Source organism: Biomphalaria glabrata, chromosome 3 (assembly GCF_947242115.1).
Source record: "Biomphalaria glabrata chromosome 3, xgBioGlab47.1, whole genome shotgun sequence".
NCBI lineage: Eukaryota > Metazoa > Mollusca > Gastropoda > Planorbidae > Biomphalaria > Biomphalaria glabrata.
This window is the reverse complement of record NC_074713.1, coordinates 51,316,342-51,340,098: the sequence shown is the minus strand read 5'-3', so window position 1 is coordinate 51,340,098 and position 23,757 is coordinate 51,316,342. Positions and strand designations below refer to the sequence as shown.

The 23,757-nt window shown below is 40.1% G+C and overlaps 1 protein-coding gene across 5 annotated transcripts in view; it reads left to right on the top strand.

The window, feature by feature from the left end:
- LOC106055447 (mitogen-activated protein kinase-binding protein 1-like) overlaps positions 1-23,757 on the top strand; it is a 70,971-nt gene that overhangs the window by 14,011 nt on the left and 33,203 nt on the right. For all 5 annotated transcript variants that reach the window (XM_056022552.1, XM_056022551.1, XM_056022553.1 and 2 more), the window contains exons 3-4: positions 12,991-13,111; positions 21,762-21,854. In XM_056022552.1, coding sequence (XP_055878527.1) covers positions 12,991-13,111; positions 21,762-21,854 — 214 coding nt within the window. The remainder of the gene's footprint in view (positions 1-12,990; positions 13,112-21,761; positions 21,855-23,757) is intronic.

The window sequence follows — 23,757 nt, the reverse complement described above, 5'->3', positions numbered from 1 at the left end:
TGCATCTTGTGCCTCGAAGCAGCTGAATCTTGACGGTCTCTAGTTCTTGGTCTCAGTCTTGACGAAGTGCTTTTTCATTGATTCCAGTTCTACAGAAACCAATCAGTCCTCTCTACCGTCTTTTTATTGACCTTTTCTTTAGTTTAACAGTAGCTCAAATCGTTTCAGATAATAAAAACAAAAATCCTTGCAATATATATTTCTTGTAGAACTTCCATACCACATCCCTTGTCGGTGTAAGTCATTACACCTGATCGGAACAAGTTTCCATACTGGGCGAGGTCATGAGAAAGAACTGGTACAAGCGAGGGTCTGTCCCTGTATGGAGACAAGGAAACCTCCCGGATTCTTCTGCAAAAAATAATAATAATAATAATGAACCCAGATCAGTGCAAAGCATGGAGAATTACAAATGGTGGTCCGCTACCAGAATTTTACAAATCCGATTTCTGTCGTATGGTAATGACGCAAGCTAAGTTCAGTGAGTGATCAGCAGTCTGGAAATTTAAAATAAAAGTTTCATTTCTTATCGAGTTTATTCCAGCTGTACTTTTTATATTTCAAATAGCATGCACATTTAACCCTACCATTGTTGAAATAAAGGTTTGCTAATTTGTCACTTGTCATCTAGGATTTCATAAAATCCTGAACTAAAAAGAAATGCTCTAATAAAATATGTTAATTTAAAAAAAAAAAATGTTGGCTAACCAGAGACTGTGGGGTTAGGGGTCAAGTGCCCTAGTTTCGTCAGACCGGAACTATGCGTTCATTATTATGTAATTAAATTCTCTTCGCTTGTCTTATGTAGCAGCGTCCCAAGTCATATAGACTTCTGCTGACAGAATTATGTAAATGAGACAGTGGTGTTTCTATATTTAGGCAGTGAAAGGTGACAGCGGAATCTAAATGTAATTCAAAGCAACTGAGATTTTGAAAGGGGGGGGGGGGGCGGGGGAGAGAATGGGGAAGGGGGGGTTAAAGTGAGGATAGCTTTGAGCCCCTTCTGCACCTACCGACTTCTGTAAACTTGTGTCTTATCACTTTTGGTGTGCTCCTAATCATAGTTTTACGCTTATTAGCTGTTTAAACCCAGATCTCTGTGTTTGTTTGTTTTTTTTAAATATCTCAAGACAATTAGATCTTGGTTTTATTATAATGTCTTGGATTGCGTGTGAGTTTAAACTACTTTAAACGTGAAAATGTTAATAATTTTATACAATGGCGTTCCTCATATTTTTCTTCTTATCTTATAAAATACAGACGTTACTTCACAAAAGATGATGATTACGTCCTAAAAGTAATGCATGTTAACCAATGACTTAAATTCTGGTTTTCCTGGCAAGCTCAGGCAACCCATTCCATGCTCTAATAGCACTAGGGAAGAAGGAGTATTTGTACAAATTTGTCCTAGCATATGGAACGAGGAATGTGCCTTTATCTTTGTGTCTGAGTACTGTGCCTGTGTCTGAGTACTTTATTAGATTTTGTTTTTGTATTTGAAGATTGAGGTTCAGTGTTTTATGTATAATTTCTACTTTACTTTTGAGTCTTTTCTCCTGAAGGCTTTCTAAATTGAGTGATTTTACTATAGGTGTAACTCTAGTCAAATGTTCTTATAGTATTTGTTTAGTATAAGGAGTTTTTTTTTTTTTAAGTTTGATTGATTGCACTTGTCAGTCGCTTATAATCGATCATGTGTTATGTAGATGAACAAGTCACTCTGTTTGCTCGTATGTCCATCTCTACCATGTGGTGATTGTGTTTCATGAAGTATTTCACTTGCCTTGTAGTACTTGATGTTTTGTTTAGGTATTGTAAAGTCTAGCCGCAGTGGAAAGCAGGATATCATTAGGAAGTGAGTGAGTCTTGTTCTTGACATTGTCTAGTGTCATGCCCTATCCTAAATAACGTAGTATTTGAATGGCGAAGGAAAACGTGTAGGGATCATGCTGGTCTCATTGGATGTCAAATCACTGGGTAGATCTAGTTAGCCTTGTTTCTTTTTTTTGTTGTTGTTTTTGTTTTCCCTGAACTTTAATGTTACGAACGTTACATTTAAACAAGTTAATTCGGACTGCATTACGGCCGCAATAACGCCGCTTGGAATTCAGAAGGTAGACATACTGAAGAATTGAAAACGAGGCTATGCAGCTTCTTGTTTCACAAACCTTTTTCGTTAACGGAACACTTCGCACATTCTGAGCATTTTGCGGAACACTTTGCCTATTTTTTTTTAGAACACATATTCAGGCCTCTCGGAACACAAGGGTTCCACGGAACACAGTTTGGGGAGCACTGCTATAAAGTGACTTTTGCTAGACATCGTCCTGATCTATACTTCATTTTTTTTTTGCACATTTGCTAGTAAATCTCTGTAGTAACAAGTCTCTCCAGGTGTAAGTTGAACAACTGATACACAGGTGAATGATGTAGTGCATAGATAACGTATATATGTGATTACGATTTGATAAGAAATATCTTAGCGAGGGGAGATACGTTTGTAGATATGGAGATGAATGTCAAGGTTGGCTCATCGACTCACCTTAGATACGTATTATGTTTGGAGTTCTAAGATGACCAGGTGTTTAAATGTGAAAGGATTACTAGATCTACCTTGATTGCTACATCTACCTTGATTCTTTTATCATTTCCGACATTTTCCATTAACAAACAGATGACTATCGAATTCATTTCATTTCTTGTTTCCCCTTGACATTGTTTCTAATCAACTAGAATGCTTGTAATTGATCGAAGTCTTCGCCTGACATAGCTTTCGGTTATCTTCTATTTTGTGTGTTCTTCTATAACTTCTTTAATCTCCGGTGCAGCGCTAAGTTAAAAAGTGTTATTTCAAATATAGTGTACATTGGAAAGAAAATATAGTCAAGTTCCCCTTTCAGACCATGCGATCTATAAGGGCAGATGATGATAGGGTCACCTGTTTCTTTGGCCAACGGTTAATGAGCAGGGTGTCATGTGACCAGCACAAGGAACAACCTCATTTACTTTCCCCAACTAAAGGTACCCATTAGGGTTGGGTGGAGCGCCCTAAAAATCCCGCTATTCAAAATTTCAATCTTCACCGAGATTCGAACCCAGGACCCCAGGTTCGGAAGCCAAGCGCATAACCACTCAGCCACCGCGCCCCCGGTTTACTATTAGATCATTGGAGACAAACAAAATGTCGATGGCAAATCTGCAGCTTTGGTAACAATCTTGTACAATAAGACTCACTAGCTGCCCGGTACTTTTTGTCTTCTCGCAGGCACATATGGCCATTGTCCAGCACGCACAGGGTCATTGCCTCGGAGCTCATAGGGTCATCTTCAAAAACAATGCTTCTTATGAGATATTTTTTTAGCATTAAAACAAGTAAAAATAAAATCTTTTTAGAAATCATTTCCTACTTCATGTTCTGATAATAAGTAAATAATAATAAGACGTGGGTCTTATTGTCATTGAAAAATATTGTGGGGGAAAAGAAGGTCAATATTGAGTTCGGAGCCAAGACACTCGCTCTGACAGCTTGGTTACCAGCCAAATTATTACGTGTGATATTTCCGTTCTTCGTTCTGGAGAAGAAATCCATTAAGAAATGTATTATCAAACAGGGTAGGCCGTAATTTAACTGAGCTGTATAATTGGATTCATTATATTACCCGGTTAGGCATGAGACGAAAGTGAGATACCAGTCAATCATGACTCTAGCCCCGCCCCTTGTCTAACTTTTCAATCTCCCAAAATTAATGAGTTACGTGCACATTGACTTGGAAAGGAAACAAAGTTATCTCCCGTAGCACCTTGGTAATTGCGGAGAGTTTATTGCACCTGTTGAAGGGAAAGGTTGTCATTATGTATAAACTCTCCAGGGATCGCTCATCAGTAATGAGGGGGACCAAGAAGTAATACTCTTAATATCACAACAACTTAAGACGCTTTGGGGGTGGCGTGCTTTTAGATGAAAATGTTAGAATTTTGGCAACTCGTTTATCTCACGAGCGACTTTCTTAGACAGCAGTGTTTCCCAAACTGTGTTCCGCGGAACCCCATGTTCCTGGAGGCCTGAATAGGTGTTCCACGATCTACTGGAATAGTTAACTTGAGTAGGCCACTACGTGGATTAATCTCGAAAAAACAAAAACCAAAGTGTTTCTTTAAATTCTCAGAATGTGTGAAGTGTTCCGTTAATGATAACGTTTGGGAAACACTGACATGGAACTTTGACAGTAACATATTGCTGCCATGACAACTTTTTCCTTGCTTCCGGTCTGCGACATGCATATTTTTTTGTTTAGGTGTTGATTATCAAAAGACATTTGAAATAGGTGTGTGTGTGTGTGTGGTGGTGCTTGAAGCTAACAAGCATCTTCCCACGTCATCCACACCAGAGAGTAGACGTTTGTGTTTTTTTTTTTTCCGGTCATGCATGTAGAGGTGGTGCTCAGATTTTAAGCAGATCTGTAACATGGTCCGACTACTGGATCTAATGTAGCTGTGGCATGGTCTGACTACTGGATCTAATGTAGTTGTAGTATGGTCCGACTACGGGATCTAATGTAGCTGTGGCATGGTCTGACTACTGGATCTAATGTAGCTGTGGCATGGTCCGACTACTGGATCTAATGTAGCTGTGGCATGGTCTGACTACTGGATCTAATGTAGCTGTAACATGGTCTGACTACTGGATCTAATGTAGCTTTGGCATGGTCTGACTACTGGATCTAATGTAGCTGTGGCATGGTCTGACTACTGGATCTAATGTAGCTGTGGCATGGTCTGACTACTGGATCTAAATATGTAGCTGTGGCATGGTCTGACTACTGGATCTAAATATGTAGCTGTGGCATGGTCTGACTACTGGATCTAGTCTTAACTGTAGTATGGTCTGACTACTGGATCTAGTCTTAACTGTAGTATGGTCTGACTACTGGATCTAATCTAACTGTAGTATGGTCTGACTACTGGATCTAATCTAACTGTAGTATGGTCTGACTACTGGATCTAATGTAGCTGTAGTATGGTCTGACTACTGGATCTAATGTAGCTGTAGTATGGTCTGACTACTGGATATAATCTAACTGTAGTATGGTCTGACTACTGGATCTAATCTAATGTAGTATGGTCTGACTACTGGATCTAATCTAACTGTAGTATGGTCTGACTACTGGATCTAATCTAACTGTAGTATGGTCTGACTACTGGATCTAATCTAACTGTAGTATGGTCTGACTACTGGATCTAATCTAACTGTAGTATGGTCTGACTACTGGATCTAATCTAACTGTAGTATGGTCTGACTACTGGATCTAATCTAACTGTAGTATGGTCTGACTACTGGATCTAATCTAACTGTAGTATGGTCTGACTACTGGATCTAATCTAACTGTAGTATGGTCTGACTACTGGATCTAATCTAACTGTAGTATGGTCTGACTACTGGATCTAATCTAACTGTAGTATGGTCTGACTACTGGATCTAATCTAACTGTAGTATGGTCTGACTACTGGATCTAATCTAATGTAGTATGGTCTGACTACAGGATATAATCTAACTGTAGTATGGTCTGACTACTGGATCTAATCTAACTGTAGTATGGTCTGACTACTGGATCTAATCTAACTGTAGTATGGTCTGACTACTGGATCTAATCTAACTGTAGTATGGTCTGACTACTGGATCTAATCTAACTGTAGTATGTTCTGACTACTGGATCTAATCTAATGTAGTATGGTCTGACTACAGGATATAATCTAACTGTAGTATGGTCTGACTACTGGATCTAATCTAACTGTAGTATGGTCTGACTACTGGATCTAATCTAACTGTAGTATGGTCTGACTACTGGATCTAATCTAACTGTAGTATGGTCTGACTACTGGATCTAATCTAACTGTAGTATGGTCTGACTACTGGATCTAATCTAACTGTAGTATGGTCTGACTACTGGATCTAATCTAACTGTAGTATGGTCTGACTACTGGATCTAATCTAACTCTAGTATGGTCTGACTACTGGATATAATCTAACTGTAGTATGGTCTGACTACTGGATCTAATCTAACTGTAGTATGTTCTGACTACTGGATCTAATCTAACTGTAGTATGGTCTGCTATTGGATCTAATCTAATGTAGTATGGTCTGACTACTGGATCTAATCTAACTGTAGTATGGTCTGACTACTGGATCTAATCTAACTGTAGTATGGTCTGACTACTGGATCTAATCTAACTGTAGTATGGTCTGACTACTGGATCTAATCTAACTGTAGTATGGTCTGACTACTGGATCTAATCTAACTGTAGTATGGTCTGACTACTGGATCTAATCTAATGTAGTATGGTCTGACTACTGGATCTAATCTAACTGTAGTATGGTCTGACTACTGGATCTAATCTAACTGTAGTATGGTCTGACTACTGGATCTAATCTAACTGTAGTATGGTCTGACTACTGGATCTAATCTAATGTAGTATGGTCTGACTACAGGATATAATCTAACTGTAGTATGGTCTGACTACTGGATCTAATCTAACTGTAGTATGGTCTGACTACTGGATCTAATCTAACTGTAGTATGGTCTGACTGCTGGATCTAATCTAACTGTAGTATGGTCTGACTACTGGATCTAATCTAACTGTAGTATGTTCTGACTACTGGATCTAATCTAACTGTAGTATGGTCTGACTACTGGATCTAATCTAACTGTAGTATGGTCTGACTACTGGATCTAATCTAACTGTAGTATGGTCTGACTACTGGATCTAATCTAACTGTAGTATGGTCTGACTACTGGATCTAATCTAACTGTAGTATGTTCTGACTACTGGATCTAATCTAATGTAGTATGGTCTGACTACAGGATATAATCTAACTGTAGTATGGTCTGACTACTGGATCTAATCTAACTGTAGTATGGTCTGACTACTGGATCTAATCTAACTGTAGTATGGTCTGACTACTGGATCTAATCTAACTGTAGTATGGTCTGACTACTGGATCGAATCTAACTGTAGTATGGTCTGACTACTGGATCTAATCTAACTGTAGTATGGTCTGACTACTGGATCTAATCTAACTGTAGTATGGTCTGACTACTGGATCTAATCTAACTCTAGTATGGTCTGACTACTGGATCTAATCTAATGTAGTATGGTCTGACTACAGGATATAATCTAACTGTAGTATGGTCTGACTACTGGATCTAATCTAACTGTAGTATGGTCTGACTACTGGATCTAATCTAACTGTAGTATGGTCTGACTACTGGATCTAATCTAACTGTAGTATGGTCTGACTACTGGATCTAATCTAACTGTAGTATGGTCTGACTACTGGATCTAATCTAATGTAGTATGGTCTGACTACAGGATATAATCTAACTGTAGTATGGTCTGACTACTGGATCTAATCTAACTGTAGTATGGTCTGACTACTGGATCTAATGTAGCTGTAGTATGGTCTGACTACTGGATCTAATGTAGCTGTAGTATGGTCTGACTACTGGATATAATCTAACTGTAGTATGGTCTGACTACTGGATCTAATCTAATGTAGTATGGTCTGACTACTGGATCTAATCTAACTGTAGTATGGTCTGACTACTGGATCTAATCTAACTGTAGTATGGTCTGACTACTGGATCTAATCTAACTGTAGTATGGTCTGACTACAGGATCTAATCTAACTGTAGTATGGTCTGACTACTGGATCTAATCTAACTGTAGTATGGTCTGCTATTGGATCTAATCTAACTGTAGTATGGTCTGCTATTGGATCTAATCTAATGTAGTATGGTCTGACTACTGGATCTAATCTAACTGTGGTATGGTCTGACTACTGGATCTAATATAACTGTAGTATGGTCTGACTACTGGATCTAATCTAACTGTAGTATGGTCTGCTATTGGATCTAATCTAATGTAGTATGGTCTGACTACTGGATCTAATCTAACTGTAGTATGGTCTGACTACTGGATCTATTCTATTGCATCTCGTGGTACTTTTTTTTTAACGTCAATTTTCTTCCAGGCATCAGATTGTATGCCATGAACTACACGTCCTTTGGTCTTGGCATAGATATTCCCTTGTGATGGCCTTCAATGAAATATGGACCCACAAAATTCTTTTTTAATGTAGCATCTAAAATGTTTCATCTCGATAGCAAACGACTGAAGTAGAATGTAGAGAGAACTCTTCTGTGCCTCCGTGCTGACTCAATTTCTGGTCACGCACATGATCTTGTCATATGTATACGTCAAGTAACAAAAAATCTTTATCGCTGTGACTGTCACATTACTCGTATGACAAATTACTGATGCACGTGCTTTCTGATTGGGTGTTTGTTTATATGTCACCTCCCCCCTGTCCTCCTTGTTGTATTGCCAACATCTGTATTTACCAATCACAAGTGTATCTTACCGTTAGACAGTAGACCCATGCCATTTCTAAACGGCAACATCATGTATTTACCAATCACAAGTGTATCTTACCATTAGACAGTAGACCCATGCCATTTCTAAACGGCAACATCATGTATTTACCAATCCCAAGTGTATCTTACCATTAGACAGTAGACCCATGCCATTTCTAAACGGCAACATCATGGCGCCATGGTTTACTGTATAACAACTCCATACCCTTTGTAAAAATGTTTGTTTGTAAAATGTTTTACATGTTTCGGATGTTCCTTCAGAGTTGAAGATAGTTTACTTCCTACTCCAAACCTCCCGCAGGACGACGGGGGATGGGAGCGGGCAGGGTTTGAACCGTCGATAAATCCGAACGACAGTCCAGCGCGCAAACCGCACGACCAAGCAGCCATCCTTTGATCTCGGTCTACTCAACGAGTCTGCGAGATAGTCGTCCTTGGTGTCGTCTGCTCAGATTCTGAAAGACCAGTGAATTGATTTAAACGCCCCCATTCAATTCTTCAAGTTGAAAAAAACAAAATGTATAGTAGATCATCTCTAACGTAGAAATGTGGCTTAACTTTGTCAAATGGATGTCTGTCATGTTTTTAAAGGTTTGATTCTTTAAGTTGTGCTATTATTTGTCTCTCTCTCTCCCTCTCTCTCTCTCTCGCACCGCTAGACTCGAGGTACTTTAAAGGGTGATAACAATACTGTGGAATTCTTGTAACAGGGTCCTATGGTGTGGTGGATATGCAGCAGTAACGCCTACTTAACGTTTATAGAGAGCCTACACATTTTCTTTTTAAACCATCACCAGAGCTACCAATAGGATTAGTGTTATGTCCTTTAACTTTCATCTTCATTGTGTTTACAGTAGCTCTGACATGGCACTTATTGCGTTTGTAAAAAATAACAGCCTTAAGATCTTGTATGTTTCTATCGACCGTCTTGTCTGTGAATACCGGTAGAGAAGAATGTAGTTGGGGTACTTCTTTTGTTAAAATGTTTTACATGATTCGGATGTTCCTTCAGAGCTGAAGATAATTTACTTCCTAGTCTGAACCTCCCGCAGGTCGACGGGGGATGGGAGCGGGCAGGGTGACCATCGATAAGTCCGAACGACAGTCCAGCGTGCAAACCGCACGACCAAGCAGCCATCTTTTGGCGACATTTGTAGCGGGGCGGGGTATTTGTATCTATCATAGCACACGTTGTAGCCTTCTTGTTACTATTGCTAGTAGTATGACTGCCCCTGTGAGACTTGTCTGATTAACTCTGTGTAGTCGACGAGTAGTCTCTTTGTAGTTTATAATTGTGAAGTTTAAACTATACGGCTGGATTAGACGCCAGGGGGTGACATTGTATTGGGTTTCAACTGACTAATTAGATCACTTCCATCTCTTTCATTGAGCGCGCACACAATGTGCACACGTCACCTTGACCTTGACTTTGGGAGTAAAGAAACGTGAGTATGTAGGTGTGTGTGTGAGAGTACTGGCTTGAGGGACAGGCGTGTGCCGTGGGAACTAATCCCAGGTGCAAATCTCTCCGTTGAAGCCTTTTACGTCTTATGATGTGTTTGAGGGGAGGTGGGGGGAATTCGTCTTCTGACAAGCCTCCCAACCCCCCACCCCGAGAGTAAATAAAAGTAGTGACTGTTAACAAATGATCTACATTTTAAAGCATGCTGCCTAGACTCTGGCCTAGAGCAATGTTGTCAATGTTTCCTGTGTTTGTAGTTTGGTGAATTCACAACTTTTCCTTGCTAGACCTGTTGGTATTAAAGTGTGAACGATTGACTTCCTAGTTATTTGTGTGGCTCTTGTCTGTAACGTCACTCAACAGATAACCGATTGCGCTGCTTTCACTCTGCCCTTGTTTCTCACAGTCCTCCTCAACCATCAATGCAATAAACAGAGTTCATGGTTTCATCATTTGGTGCGTAGTACCTTTTTTTTTATTACAGCTTTTTAAACAAGCCACTGTACATATTTACCGGTAATGTTGGACTCTGGCAACTTGGATCACTCTCCCTCTAGACTGTGATGCTATTATAGACGTGAAGATATACGTTGGACTTTGGGATAGATTATATGGAGAATACATTTGGCTAAAAAACTAAATCTCAAATATATACACACACAAATGGACTATAAACATACACACACCATACAATTTGAAAACCTATCTTTAATTAAGAAAGAAACATTGAACTATTTAATTATCCATTAATTCACCGAATATATTTTTGGAAGAAATGTTGATCCGGGGATTCGTTTGAAACGTGTTCAATTCCCTTGGTCTAGTTTCATGCATGTCACGCCCCAAATCCATTGTGTCAGTGTGTGTGTGTGTGAAACAATAAAAGGACAACTCTTGCATAATTAGAAGCAGGCGTGCACTCCCCCCCCCACCCTCTCCTATACCCTCCATCATTTTATTTCTGTGATGAGTGAGGCACCCAGCGCCACAAGACATGCGCCCCTGTGTGTAGATTACGTGTGATAGAAACGATGCATTGTCATAGATAAGGTTGGGGGGAAAAAAGTGAGATGGTGAGGCGGGGCGGGGGAACTCATACCTTAACAATTACCCAGTTTGACAAGAGCTAATTGGGAACACCACACTGGAGTTGGGGATCTGGTTTCCTCACTGAAACGAGCTGCCCTGGTGGAACTGCTCGAGTTTGAGCTATTTGCGCGTGTGAAAAAATACCAAACTCAAGGGTCGCGTTGACTTGCGCTGGCATACCTGAAGGTACCGGTGTGAATACCCCGAGACCCGCGCGAAGTTGTTCCCGCAGGTTAATGGTTGTACCCTCAGGTAATAGTCGTCTAAACACTACAGCACGGTTCAGTGTTGTTGGTAACTTTTCGCTTGTACTAGAGCTTCCATGATTTAGGTCTATTGTTCTAGGTGGTGACCTACCGTGACCTTTCATGTTGAGACAGTTGGTTTTTTGATAGTTATGACCTTTCACTTTGATCCTTATTCCAAGCCTGCCTGCACCATCTTACTTGGACTCTCCCACCTGGACTCACCTCGAGACGTTGTCTGTCTTGAGGTGAGTGACTTAGGACTAGGTGATGTACCATTCAAGTATCTTCTCAGGGATTCTTTGATATCGTTTTCTGGACAACGACAATGAGGCTGTTGTTACATCGTTACATTGTGTCATACAAATTAATAATATGTAAATTAGACCCAACAAAAATCAATTCCTACTTTTCTATAGATATTATAGTAAAAAACAACACATGTACCGGAAGCTCAAAATTGGAACCAGTGAAATCTGCCCATGTGGAGTATCACCAGAGAATGCGGACCACGTCCTCCAAAACTGCTCTCTGTACCAAGAGGCCCGTATAAGACATTGGCCCCAAATCACCCCAATAGAAAGAAAACTATATGGAGAGCTCCCTGATTTGGAAAACCACTGCGCAGTTCATCTCATGTATTGGTCTACTCATCTGAACACTCCAACATAACAATGGGAACGAAGAAGAAGAAGAAGAATAGTAAAAAACTTTTTTGAGTCTTACTTTTGCATGAGGGTGGCCATATGCAAAAGGATATTACTGTGTAGTAATAAGAACAAAATAAAACATTGAAACATATGTTGTTGTTTTTTTTTTACTTTAAAAAAATATAACTGTCAAACTAGAGATTTTTTTCCGTGTGGCCAACGAGCTAATAATTCTTTAATCAACGATATACATCAATTGTTAAATATTTAGAAAAAGAGCCATTTTTGAGACTTTGCTTAAATAGAGGTATTCTAAAAATACATTCTAATTTTTAGTTCGGAAATACAATTTTAAATGATAGTAACAATCAACGAAGTGATTAGTATATGATGACAAGTTCTACTTCTTATGTCGCAGTGACACCAGAGACTCTATGGTGTAAATATACATCTTTTGTATTCTTTATAATACGAATATTTCTCCCCCTTTTTCCCCTCATGAAGGTTGCTTTGAAATAATGATTTGGATAGAATTAGACGAACTTTGACCTTTAGTAACCCCCACATCTGGAGCATTAAGTCAATACATTAACTAACTGCTCCAGACACAAGTGTAGTATGTAAGAGATGCATCGGGGAAGCAGCGGGTAGAGCCGAGTCCAATCGTTTTAATAGGCCTGAGCACTGACCTGTGAGCCTTGGTCACCACTGACCACAAGTTGTCACGTCACAAGTGTTCAGGGCCTACTAGAACGCTCGTCTACCCAACACTGACTTGGAGCTTAAATCCCGCAGGAGGCTAGATTTCGGAAGAGTTCAACCAGCCGTGACCTAATATCAGGTAGTCTTGACCCCCCAACTCAGGTACTTAGCAGTTGCTTGTTACGCTGGCCTGTTGATTTAATTTGTTTGTGTGTGTGAGAGAGAGAGAGAGAGTTCCTATTGAAGAACTTACAAGAACCACTTGATTTGATTTGTGTGTGAGTCCCTCCATTATAGAACGTGGTTGCAGTAAACATTAGATCAAAGTACCGGAAGCTGTGGTATTTTGGTGTACATTCACTTCTGTGATGGTGCTTGCTAGATGGTTCTCCTCTTTGTTTCATCCGCAGGTGTGTTGTGGTGCTGTTCAACCCGAGACGCAACAAACAGTCGCACATCTTCAACACCACCAAGAAGACCATTACAGCTCTCGCATTTTCTCGTGATGGCAAACATCTTATTACCGGAGAGGTGAGTTACGTGCCCCTGGCGATGTCCCCCCCCCTCCCCCCTCGTTATTCGGCCCTTGCCATTTTGTTCTTTTTGAAGTGATGTTTATGGTAGAATGGGGCCTGAGTAGGGCGCATTTGTTTGTGTGGGGAGCTATGTTTAGGTGGGTTTTTTTTTTTTCGAAGAGAATGTGTATAGGGTGATATAGATCTGGGTACCTTGAGCTTTAATTACTGACATTAAGTTAGTTTTGTTTTTGGTGGCCGTAATCTTGACTAAAAGATCATTCGTGAAGCTATTTGTACGTACTCTCTCTCTCATACACGTTTTTTTTTTTTTTGCTGAGTCAGCAGAGCCTTGAGAAACCTCCATCTGTGTGTGTTTGTAGTGTGCCGTATAGTTTTGTGTTAATTGAATACATTGCATCATTGGACAAAGTGTCCACTGCCCATGATGCGAAACATAATAAAAGCCATTGCCTCGTTGGACAAAGTGTCCACTGCCCATGATGCGAAACATAATAAAAGCCTTTGCCTCGTTGGACAAAGTGTCCACTGCCCATGATGCGAAACATAATAAAAGCCATTGCCTCGTTGGACAAAGTGTCCACTGCCCATGATGCGAAACATAATAAAAGCCATTGCCTCGTTGGACAAAGTGTCCACTGCCCATGATGCGAAACATAATAAAAGCCATTGCCTCGTTGGACAAAGTGTCCACTGCCCATGATGGGAAACATAATAAAAGCCATTGCCTCGTCCACGTAATGCGGTTTCACTGAATGCTTCGTGGGTTCTGGACAGACGGATATTTTGAAAACGGCTCTCAAGATTTTTCTAGAAATTTAAGAGTTTTGTGTAAACATTTGGGAAAGACACGCGGTGAAAACTCTGGTTTTGACCGTTAGAGGTGGCCACATACTGAAAACTCTGGTTTGACTTAAAAATTTTCAAAATCTAATCATCAAAAAATTAAATTTGGCTGATGTCTTTTTATTTTTGAACGGGATTTTCCGAACACGACTCAAATGTTTCATCGCATTCAGTAAAGAGTTGCATTAATAAATTGAGGTATTCAAGGCTTTCAAGCAGCCGCGATCAAACTGTCAGGTAGTTTTGACCCACCTCAGTTAGGTACTTAGTTGGTTGTTATCCTGGCCGCTGAAGAGGACAGACGCAGACGGCGAAAAGAAAATCTTAATCGACCACCGGCGGACAATGGTTATCTTTGCTCTAAATGTGGCAAAATATATAGGTCACAGCTGGGTCTGCGTAGCCACGGGAAATAATTGCATTCCTCATTCATCTTCGGATTTGAAGACAAGCCTTATTATTCTGGTCATTTGATTTGTGTGTGTGAGAGAGAGAGAGAGATTTGTAGCCCAGCATCAGCTTCATGTAAAGGAGGGGGGGGGGGTTGATTTTTCTGGGAAAAAAAATGTTTTTTTAGTGCTAGCCAAACATTTTAATTTCTGAAATTCAACAATAACTTGTCATGCAACGTAGTTTGACTGAAAGGGAGCTCACTAGCACGGAGGTTCTCAAAAGACCCGGGCACCTCTTTTAGTCTAAACTTGCCCACTGACCTCTCAAGTAAAGACGCTTCTAGCGAAGAAGTTATTTTAATTGCATACATGTTTTATCTTTCTGTCGAATCCCTTCGGTTGTCTGGTGGCCCCGCGGCAGACCACAGTTTGAGAAGCAGTGTATCAGCAGGAACCATTTCGTTGAAACTTTCTTCCGTTGGTGGCTAAAATGTAGGAACAAGGAGAGATCACTGTTCTACACACACTCAAGGGCCATAACTTCTGTGTGTGTGTGTGTGTCATCAGGCCTCGAGATAAGCTGTCTCTTGGCTGAGATTTCAGCCGTGCCTCAGTTGTAGAAGAATAGTGAAAAGGGAAAAACCCGAAGATGAGATAACTCTTTGATAGCAATATGAAGTCCTTCCTACCCCGCCCCTTCCGACCCCCCCCCCGCGTCATCTCTTATCATTGTTAAAAGTCACTTAATGGAATGTAGCTAAATTATTGCTGTCATTTTCTAATCTTTATATGTCATTGGCAGTATTGAACCCCCCCCCCCCCCCAAAAAAAAAAAAACACAAAACAACAAAAAAAAACCAAAAAACATGAAGATTTTGACTTATGCGGTAGTCAGCCCCCCCCCCCTTTCTACTTGAGTGGTCAAAGTCTAATACTAATATATATATATATACATACTCTGTCTACTAGTTAGTCACCTTCTCTGTCAAAGACATTTCATCTCTTAGATGATAGAAAATCACCTTTCTTTTCACATTTCCTCTGTTGTAAAATCACTCTCTCTGTTACAAAGACTTATGCTAAGTTATAGATTCACTTGTTACAAAGGGCCTTTCCTGTTATGTAATCACTTTATCTATCTTATAGACTTTTGCTCGGTTATGTAGATCTAATCATTGTCTCTGTGATAAAGACCTATACTCATATACTTTTCTCTATTTTAAAGACCTTTTTTTTTCTGTTATAAAATCGTTATATAAAGGCATGCCTTGTAACAGAACTCACTAGCTCAGTTCTAAAAGTCACTTGCCTAGATAAGTCGGACGTCCACACTCTTTGTCAGTACTTCCGCTCTGTTTGCACGTGTCTTAGTTGAGTGTCAACACAAAATGGCGGCAACACATTCTAGGCCCAGGCCCTGGCAGACGTACGTACGTGTGAAATGTTTGTTGACTTGTTGAACGCTTGGACAAACACCGACAGCCCTGTTTTTTATGACCTTCTTTCTGACTTGTGTTACCCCCCCCCCTCCCCCGGCACTCTGGTGCTCAGACCAAACACCCCACAACTGGGCAAAACTTGGACACGAACCTAGAAAGGGAAATTGACGGTTTGGAAAATGTGCAAGATTGGTACTTTATGGAATGTTCCCAACTGATTCAGTCCCTTTGGGGATGGGGTAGACTACTTAAGACAGTTTAATTCAGTTACCCCCTTTTTTTTTTCTAACCCCCCCCCCTCCCCCACCAGTTTCCTCCTAGCTTAGGAAGAACATGTCATCTACTCCAAAGAGGCTTGGTTTTGGTGTGTACAAACGTGGTTATGGTTCTTGTCGTTATGGTGATAGAACAGAGACTCTGTAATACATTTAACAAATTACTTAGATTGTCTTAGGTCAAAGACTCTTATGATGTCATACATTCACCAAATTACATAGGACAGAGACTCTGTGAAGTAAGACATTCACCAAATTACATAGGACAGAGACTCTGTGAAGTAAGACATTCACCAAATTACATAGGACAGAGACTCTGTGAAGTAAGACATTCACCAAATTACATAGGACAGAGACTCTGTGAAGTAAGACATTCACCAAATTACATAGGACAGAGACTCTGTGAAATACATTCACCAAATTACATAGGACAGAGACTCTGTGAAGTAATACATTCACCAAATTACATAGGACAGAGACTCTGTGAAGTAATACATTCACCAAATTACATAGGACAGAGACTCTGTGAAGTAATACATTCACCAAATTACAACCAGCAACGCTTAATTAATGGTTGAACAAAATGAACAAATCTCTAAACTATTTTGTGAGACTTGCTGTTAGCACTTATCTTGGACTTACACTTTGAGCAACTCACATGATGCCGTGAGGGTCGCAAAGGACATCTTGGTATTTCTTATTGTTATCATAGAATCAAAGGACAACTGGAGGACACTGGAGAAAACAAATGTAGCCACAGAAGGAGTTTAAAAAAATAAAAGGAAAATCTGGAACGTCCTATGAAGAAATGTTTGTAAACTGGGTTTACATGTTTCGGATGTTCCTTCAGAGTCGAAGATAATTACTTCCTTGTCCAAACCTCCCGCAGGACGACGGGGGATGGGAGCGGGCAGGGTCTGAACCCTGGACCATCGATAAATCTGAAAGACAGTCCAGCGCGCAAACCGCACGACCAGGCAGCCATCCGAAATGAAATAAATTCGATTGATGAATAAAACAACGAAGTGAAACTCAGATACTGTCACACTGAGGTCATTGCCTACACTGTCACACTGAGGTCATTGCCTACACTGTCACACTGAGGTCATTGCCTACACTGTCACACTCAGATCATTGCCTACACTGTCACACTCAGATCATTGCCTACCGGTCTGAGGACATGACCCCAAAAGAGGAGGGCAACTTCCAAGAAAGCCTAGGATATTAGGGCCAGAGAGACCATGTCATCATGCCTATCGTCTTGCTTGATACTATCCCTATGAAGTGCGTCCTAACTGGAGTCACGGCCAGTGTCCGAGAAGTCGTCCATCGTGGCGCTCTTGTTTAAAAAAAAAACAACGGAGGGGGGGGGGGGCTAGTGTCCCCGCAACGGCTGTCTGAGCAGAGTTAGCGTTCTTTCAAAACTAAACACAGAAACTTGAGTCACCTTGTCCACAACACACACACACACGCATATTTGTAGCCTCATTATGAATGTAGACATTAGAAACTAAAAACTTTTTCTTCTGTGTGTGTCTCAGCTAGCGCAGTGATGGATGTTGATCTATGAGGTCTAGAAACGGAGAAAAACGTAATGTTGTCATTTGAAACAAGCTCGAATCTTGTTTTGTTTTAATGTATATCCAGGACCTGATTTAGACTTGATAAAGCCCTAAGTTATTGAGATCTGGGGCCCCTTATAACTCTAAGCCACCAATGGCCCATGTTATAATCAACATCTGCTATTCTCTTATCTTCTATATGATTGAAACTATCACACAAACTCCCCCCTCCCAATGAAAGTTTGGGTGTGGGGGGGGGGTCCCTAAGCTATAGCTTGTGTTGCCTGTAAGTAAATCCAGCACTGCGTAGATGTAGTCCTTTGACTGGACCAATGGAGCTTTGATTTTAAATGATCGTCTGCTACGCTTCCTGCACTTCCTGCCACTGGAGAGCACGGTGTCATTTCATCAGGACAACTGTTTCAAATTTTATTTTTTGGCAGACGTGAGGCGAGTTTTGGCACAGACATTTGTAGGCTATGGGATCAAACAACAAACTTCGGAGTGTCAGACCCGATTGGTAAACCGAATCACTCTTGCACACTTCCGCCCAGTCCAATCAACATTCCACGCGATCTTCATGCAACAAATTTTGCCAACGATACGCGAGCTAACAGAAACAAACAAACATAGATGTTTATATTTAAGATATTAATTGCGGTCTTTGGTGATGTGTCACTCGCCTGACAAAATAGTCACACAAAATTGAAGACACCCCCCTCCCACACCATTTTTTTTTTTTTATCTACCTGAATGGACCACTTCGGGGGCCGATTTTGAGTTTGCGCTTTCACACAAACTTTCTTCTTTGTAACCTTGTTTTTTTTTTTTTTTATCTTTTACTATTTTCACTTGTTCTGTCACCTGTCTTATTTTTTTTTTTTTTAAACCAACAGTTTTGAGCATTCTTTATTATTTGTTCTATACTTCCTTGCATAGCTTTAGTATTGGCGTTTCATTTTGATAGGAGTCTTAAGTATATTTTAAGTATATTTTGTAGCCCGCACTTTTGTATTACTTGGATCTAAGACTCTTATGATGTAATACATTCACCAAATTACATAGGACAGAGACTCTGTACACCTCTAGCCAGCTACTTTATAATCATGGAAGGTCACAGGACATCTACCCATAGTTTCAATCTATGTGAATTGAATGTGTTATTTACTACATGTTCCTGCAGATTTGAATTTAATTACATCGTAGCCCAAACCTCCAGCAGGACCGCCGGGGATGGCAGAAAGAAAGCAGGGTTCGAACCAGGAGCCACCGGGGATGGCAGAAAGAAAGCAGGGTTCGAACCAGGAGCCACCGAACGACAATCTAAAGCGCATTCCACACAACCAGGGCGCCATCTGCATTTGTGTGTCTGTACTACTGCATATCTCTATTATACGTGTTGAACTAATGTTTGACTTCAAATAAAACCAGGTTAATTTAATAATTGATTGTAAATCGGTCACTCGCCGGAGTTATGGTTTCAAGTTGTAGCAAGATGTGAAAGAGGCACCTTGTTCTAAGGATCAGTAGAACCAGTCTTGGAGTTGGCACTGTCCGACTCCGTTGTACTCCTTTATAAGAGTTTGGCTAGAAATTGAAATCTTATGTAAATACATGTATTTTGTGTTGCTGTCAAATGTGTCGCGCGTCTTGTACTTGTGTGGTTCACTATTTACCTGTCCGCCTCGTACGTCACAGGTAGTACTTAGTATTCATAATGATAGTAGCCTTCCTCCGCCGCCCCACTCCCCATTTCCTTGTCACCTTTTTTTTTCCGTACATGATGAATGACAGGACGGGGTTCAACACACCAGTCATTCCTCTCATCACACGGCGTCTAGGGATCACACCTCCTTTAACTAGCTAGTGCAGTCTTGGGATCACTTCTTCTTTATCTAGCTAGTTCAACTTGGGGTCACTCTTTGTTTAACCAGCTAGTTCAGTCTTGGGATCACTCCTTTTTTAACCAGCTAGTTCAGTCTTGGGGTCACTCCTTGTTTAACCAGCTAGTCCTGTCTTGGGATCACTCCTTGTTTAACCAGCTAGTTCAGTCTTGGGATCACTCCTTGTTTAACCAGCTAGTCCAGTCTTGGGATCACTCCTTGTTTAACCAGCTAGTCCAGTCTTGGGATCACTCCTTGTTTAACCAGCTAGTTCAGCCCCTGACAAAACGAATACATGTGTATATATAACGTCCATTCTATCACGTTGACAAGAACACAAAGCTAGACTACAATGTACACGTTTGTAACAACTTAGACCCACTAGACTCCTAGGAGTTGGTCTGTAAAGCTGCTACAACCAAGTCTCGGAATATGAAAGTCTCAAGAAACTACAACCATGAATAGTTGAGAATCTCACTCTCACTCTACCTAAGCACACACGCACACACGAAATGACATTAATTTAGCTCTAGGTATCTACAACAGCTGACAGTGACAGAAAGAAAAACAGCAACTCCGCTCTAAGACACATTGAGAACATTGTTATCGAGTCATTTCCATCATCTTTGCTACTAAAGTTGACCTGCTTTTTTTTTGTGTACCACGTGATATCAGTTTTTTGGCCTACATTTAAGTTCTAAACATTACACAAGCTTAGGTTACCATTCAAACAACATTTGGTGAGAGCTAAGTAGATCTCGATGATTTCAAGAGGATTTTGTCCTTGTTTAAACAAATAACTGTCAATATTGACATTTCCGCCCAATTGGACAATCGAGCTGGAGGCATAGACTATATATATCCCAACATTCCCTCCTACTGTCCTACATTGCACTTCTTTTGATTCTGCCACCGAAATATTCACACCATTTAAACACAGTGTTCTGTCTTTATTAAAGCTTTTCACGTATAAATTGTTTTTTCCATAACCCTAAACCGGTGATAAATTGGATGCATCTAGCTATCGGTACGTGCACCTCACGATAGGCATATGCACATTCCTCTACAGGTGTATGTGCACCAGTACACAGGTATGTGTACTTTCGATGAGAATATGTGCACCTAAGTACATGTACTTTACGAGAGGGATATGCATACCTCGCTACAAATATATGTGCACCTCGCTGCAGTTAAATGTACATCGCTACAGGTAAATGCACATCTTACTGTAGGTAAGTGCATCGCGCTATAGGTACTTGTGCACCTCACTACAGGTAGCTCAGTATTAACAACAGGTGTTTGTGCACCTCTCTACGGGTGCGTGCACGTCAGCTGAGCAATGCCGTTTTAGTTGTTTTTAGTTGATCGTGTTCCAGTATTTCTGCCACCACTCAATGTCTCCCGCGTCTTGATCTCGGTGACATTGACCTTGTGATGTCACAGCAGACGATGTACAAAGATTTGTATGACAGGAGCGCTGGAGCCGATTGAATGTGTTTGTACACCAATGTGTAGTCTGAATGTATGTCTTAGAGGTTGATAGGTGCAGCCCACTTACGCACACACACACTCCGAGTAAACTGGGCTTTGTATTCTATTGTTACTGTCTACGTAGGCACAGCTACAGTCTGCATCGCTTCTCTAACGTTTCCATTGTACGGAGCCTTAGCCGAATTTCAAAACAGTGTAGACCAAATGCCAGTTTTGAAGAACATTTTAATAGAACATGAATATACTCAGACTGACTTTATTGTGCTCTGCTAAAGACGTATACACAACAGTGTATTGCGTCATTGCTTAAATCATCTCCTTCTAGATCTATGTGTTCATTTTAGTGGGGTGCCTGAATCTTTATGTTTTCATGAATAAAATAGTCCTACATGGAATTGGCTAGATTCTGCCTTTGTATTGTCAATGGTTAGAATCCCAATTAGAAACCTTTCAAGAAAGTTCTTTTGTTAGTAGCAAGATGTTTGGGGTAGTTAAAGTGCGTCATCATCAAAGTCCATTTGAGTGAAGGCTTGAGAGGCTCAAATCCTCTCTTGCAAAAGCCCTGGACAGAAACCCTGTCTGCGTAGTGCACAAATGTCGCCATACAGGTCGTGAATTTTTTACTTAGGATGCATACAAATGGTTGTTTTCTCAATATTGATTTATAATCTTTTCTCAGTGTCTATGCTCCTCATATTTGACAACTCTCAATTGATTATGTTTTGTTATTTTTTCAAAAATCTTTTTGTTTCCATAGACTGGGCACCAGCCAGCAGTCAGGGTCTGGGATGTGGCGGAAAAGACACAAGTGGCAGAGTTTCGGGGCCACAAGTTTGGCATCAATTGTGTGGTAAGTCAGACAATAGGGAAACTGTAATCCTCTACATCTGCAGATATATCAGGAGATGTAGAAATTATAGTCTACAAATCATAAGCTGACTTATGGTACTGCTTAATATATTGTCTTGCACATGTTGCTCCTGATTGGGTCTCAAAAATGCCCTACTGTTTTTCTTTCATTGTGTCTGTCTCCTCTTTACCTCAGTCTGCCTTTATTACCCATCACTCTGTCTCCTCTCTACCTCAGTCTGCCTATATTACCCATATTTCTGTCTCCTCTTTACCTCAGTCTGCCTTTATTACCCATCAGTCTCCTTATCTTTTAAGTCTCCTGGATTATGTTCACGGCTGTGAACAAAGCACAAAATATCTAATTGAATGAAGACAAAACATTAATTCTTTGGTCTGTCAATGCTTAGATTATGCACTTGATTTTGCCAGGATAGGAAACACCTGATGTCAGTCAATTGTGCTTGAATGAAAAGAGTTTGCTGTTTATATTTTTTTTTTTACTGCATTTGCTAGATGGGTGGCCTGCCATCTTGTTTTGTCTGTAGAGTATGAAATTTCTGTAGGCATGGCTTGAATAGACTTGATGTTGTGTGCTTGGAGAATGAAAGGAAAACACTGTATTATGAGCATAATTTGAGATAATCCATCACATTTAATGGATTCAACCTTTGGCTCCAGCTAGATACACCTACAGAGACATCTTGTAGGGCTAATAAAACATCTGTTTAAGAGATCACATTACACTTAGTGAGATGGTGTTTTTTTTTCCTTAAATATATTATGTGTTTATCAATGTGTTTATAAATGTTTCCATGAATGGGGAAAGCCCTGATTGGCTATCTGCTTTCTTAATTTTGAGAACTTCACACCTGTCTAACCAGGTTTGTTGCCATAACCCTCTCTTGTTAGGGTTTCTCTCGAAACATCTATGAGTAAACCTTACACTATCTGATCCCCCTCCCCCTTTTTGCACACACACACGTATACACACAAACACACACACATATTTGCAATGTCTAATTATGGAGAACAGAACATTTTACTGTAGGGGATTGTATAATAGCAAGAGACAACAAACAAAATAATTTTTTAAACAAAGCGTATATATGGAGGGAACAGCTAATTACTACAGTATATCTCAAGATTGCATGGTTTAGCTCCCTTTTCTACCAAAAGTAATTAATTACCACTTATTGATTAACTATTTGGTTAATTCTTTTATTGATTCATTTATTGTCATTGATTAAGAATAATTATGCAAAAATGGGAAGTGGGAGAAAAAACATGTACAAAACGTAATAAGGGAAATAACTCCACGTATCTCAATAAGTAGCATTTCTTTCCCATTTTCTATATCAAACAAGATAATCAATTATCAGTAATTAATTAACTAATTGGTTAATTTTTTGGTGGATTCATGTTTTGTTAGGTACAATAAATAATTGTGTTCAATTTCAACTTGATCCGAGAAGGAGTGTGGAGAAATGTTTGAAACTCTTTCTCAAGCCTTTTAAGTTTCTTAGTGCTAGAATTCAAACTACTTTGTAAACTAGAAGGGATTTCATTTAAGGTTTCACTACATATCTTCTCTAGTGATGTTTATAAATGTTCCTAAAGAAGAAATGAAAAAGGGTTGTGGCTCCGTCTCTAGTTGTCTGATGGATGATCCTAGTTTGTAACCAACCACAAGATTACAACTTGAGTTTGTTATTTCAGGTTGTGTTGAAGACATTTTGTTCTAGATTCTCTTTTCCTTTGCTCCCTCTTGACTCCCTGCATTATGCAAGCATGTCTTGAGTAAATAAAGGTGTTCAGCAGAGCTTTCCAATCTCTCTCTCTCTCTCTCCCTCTCTCTCTCACACACATTTTCCTACAGCCATTGGCTGTGTTCCACACACTCA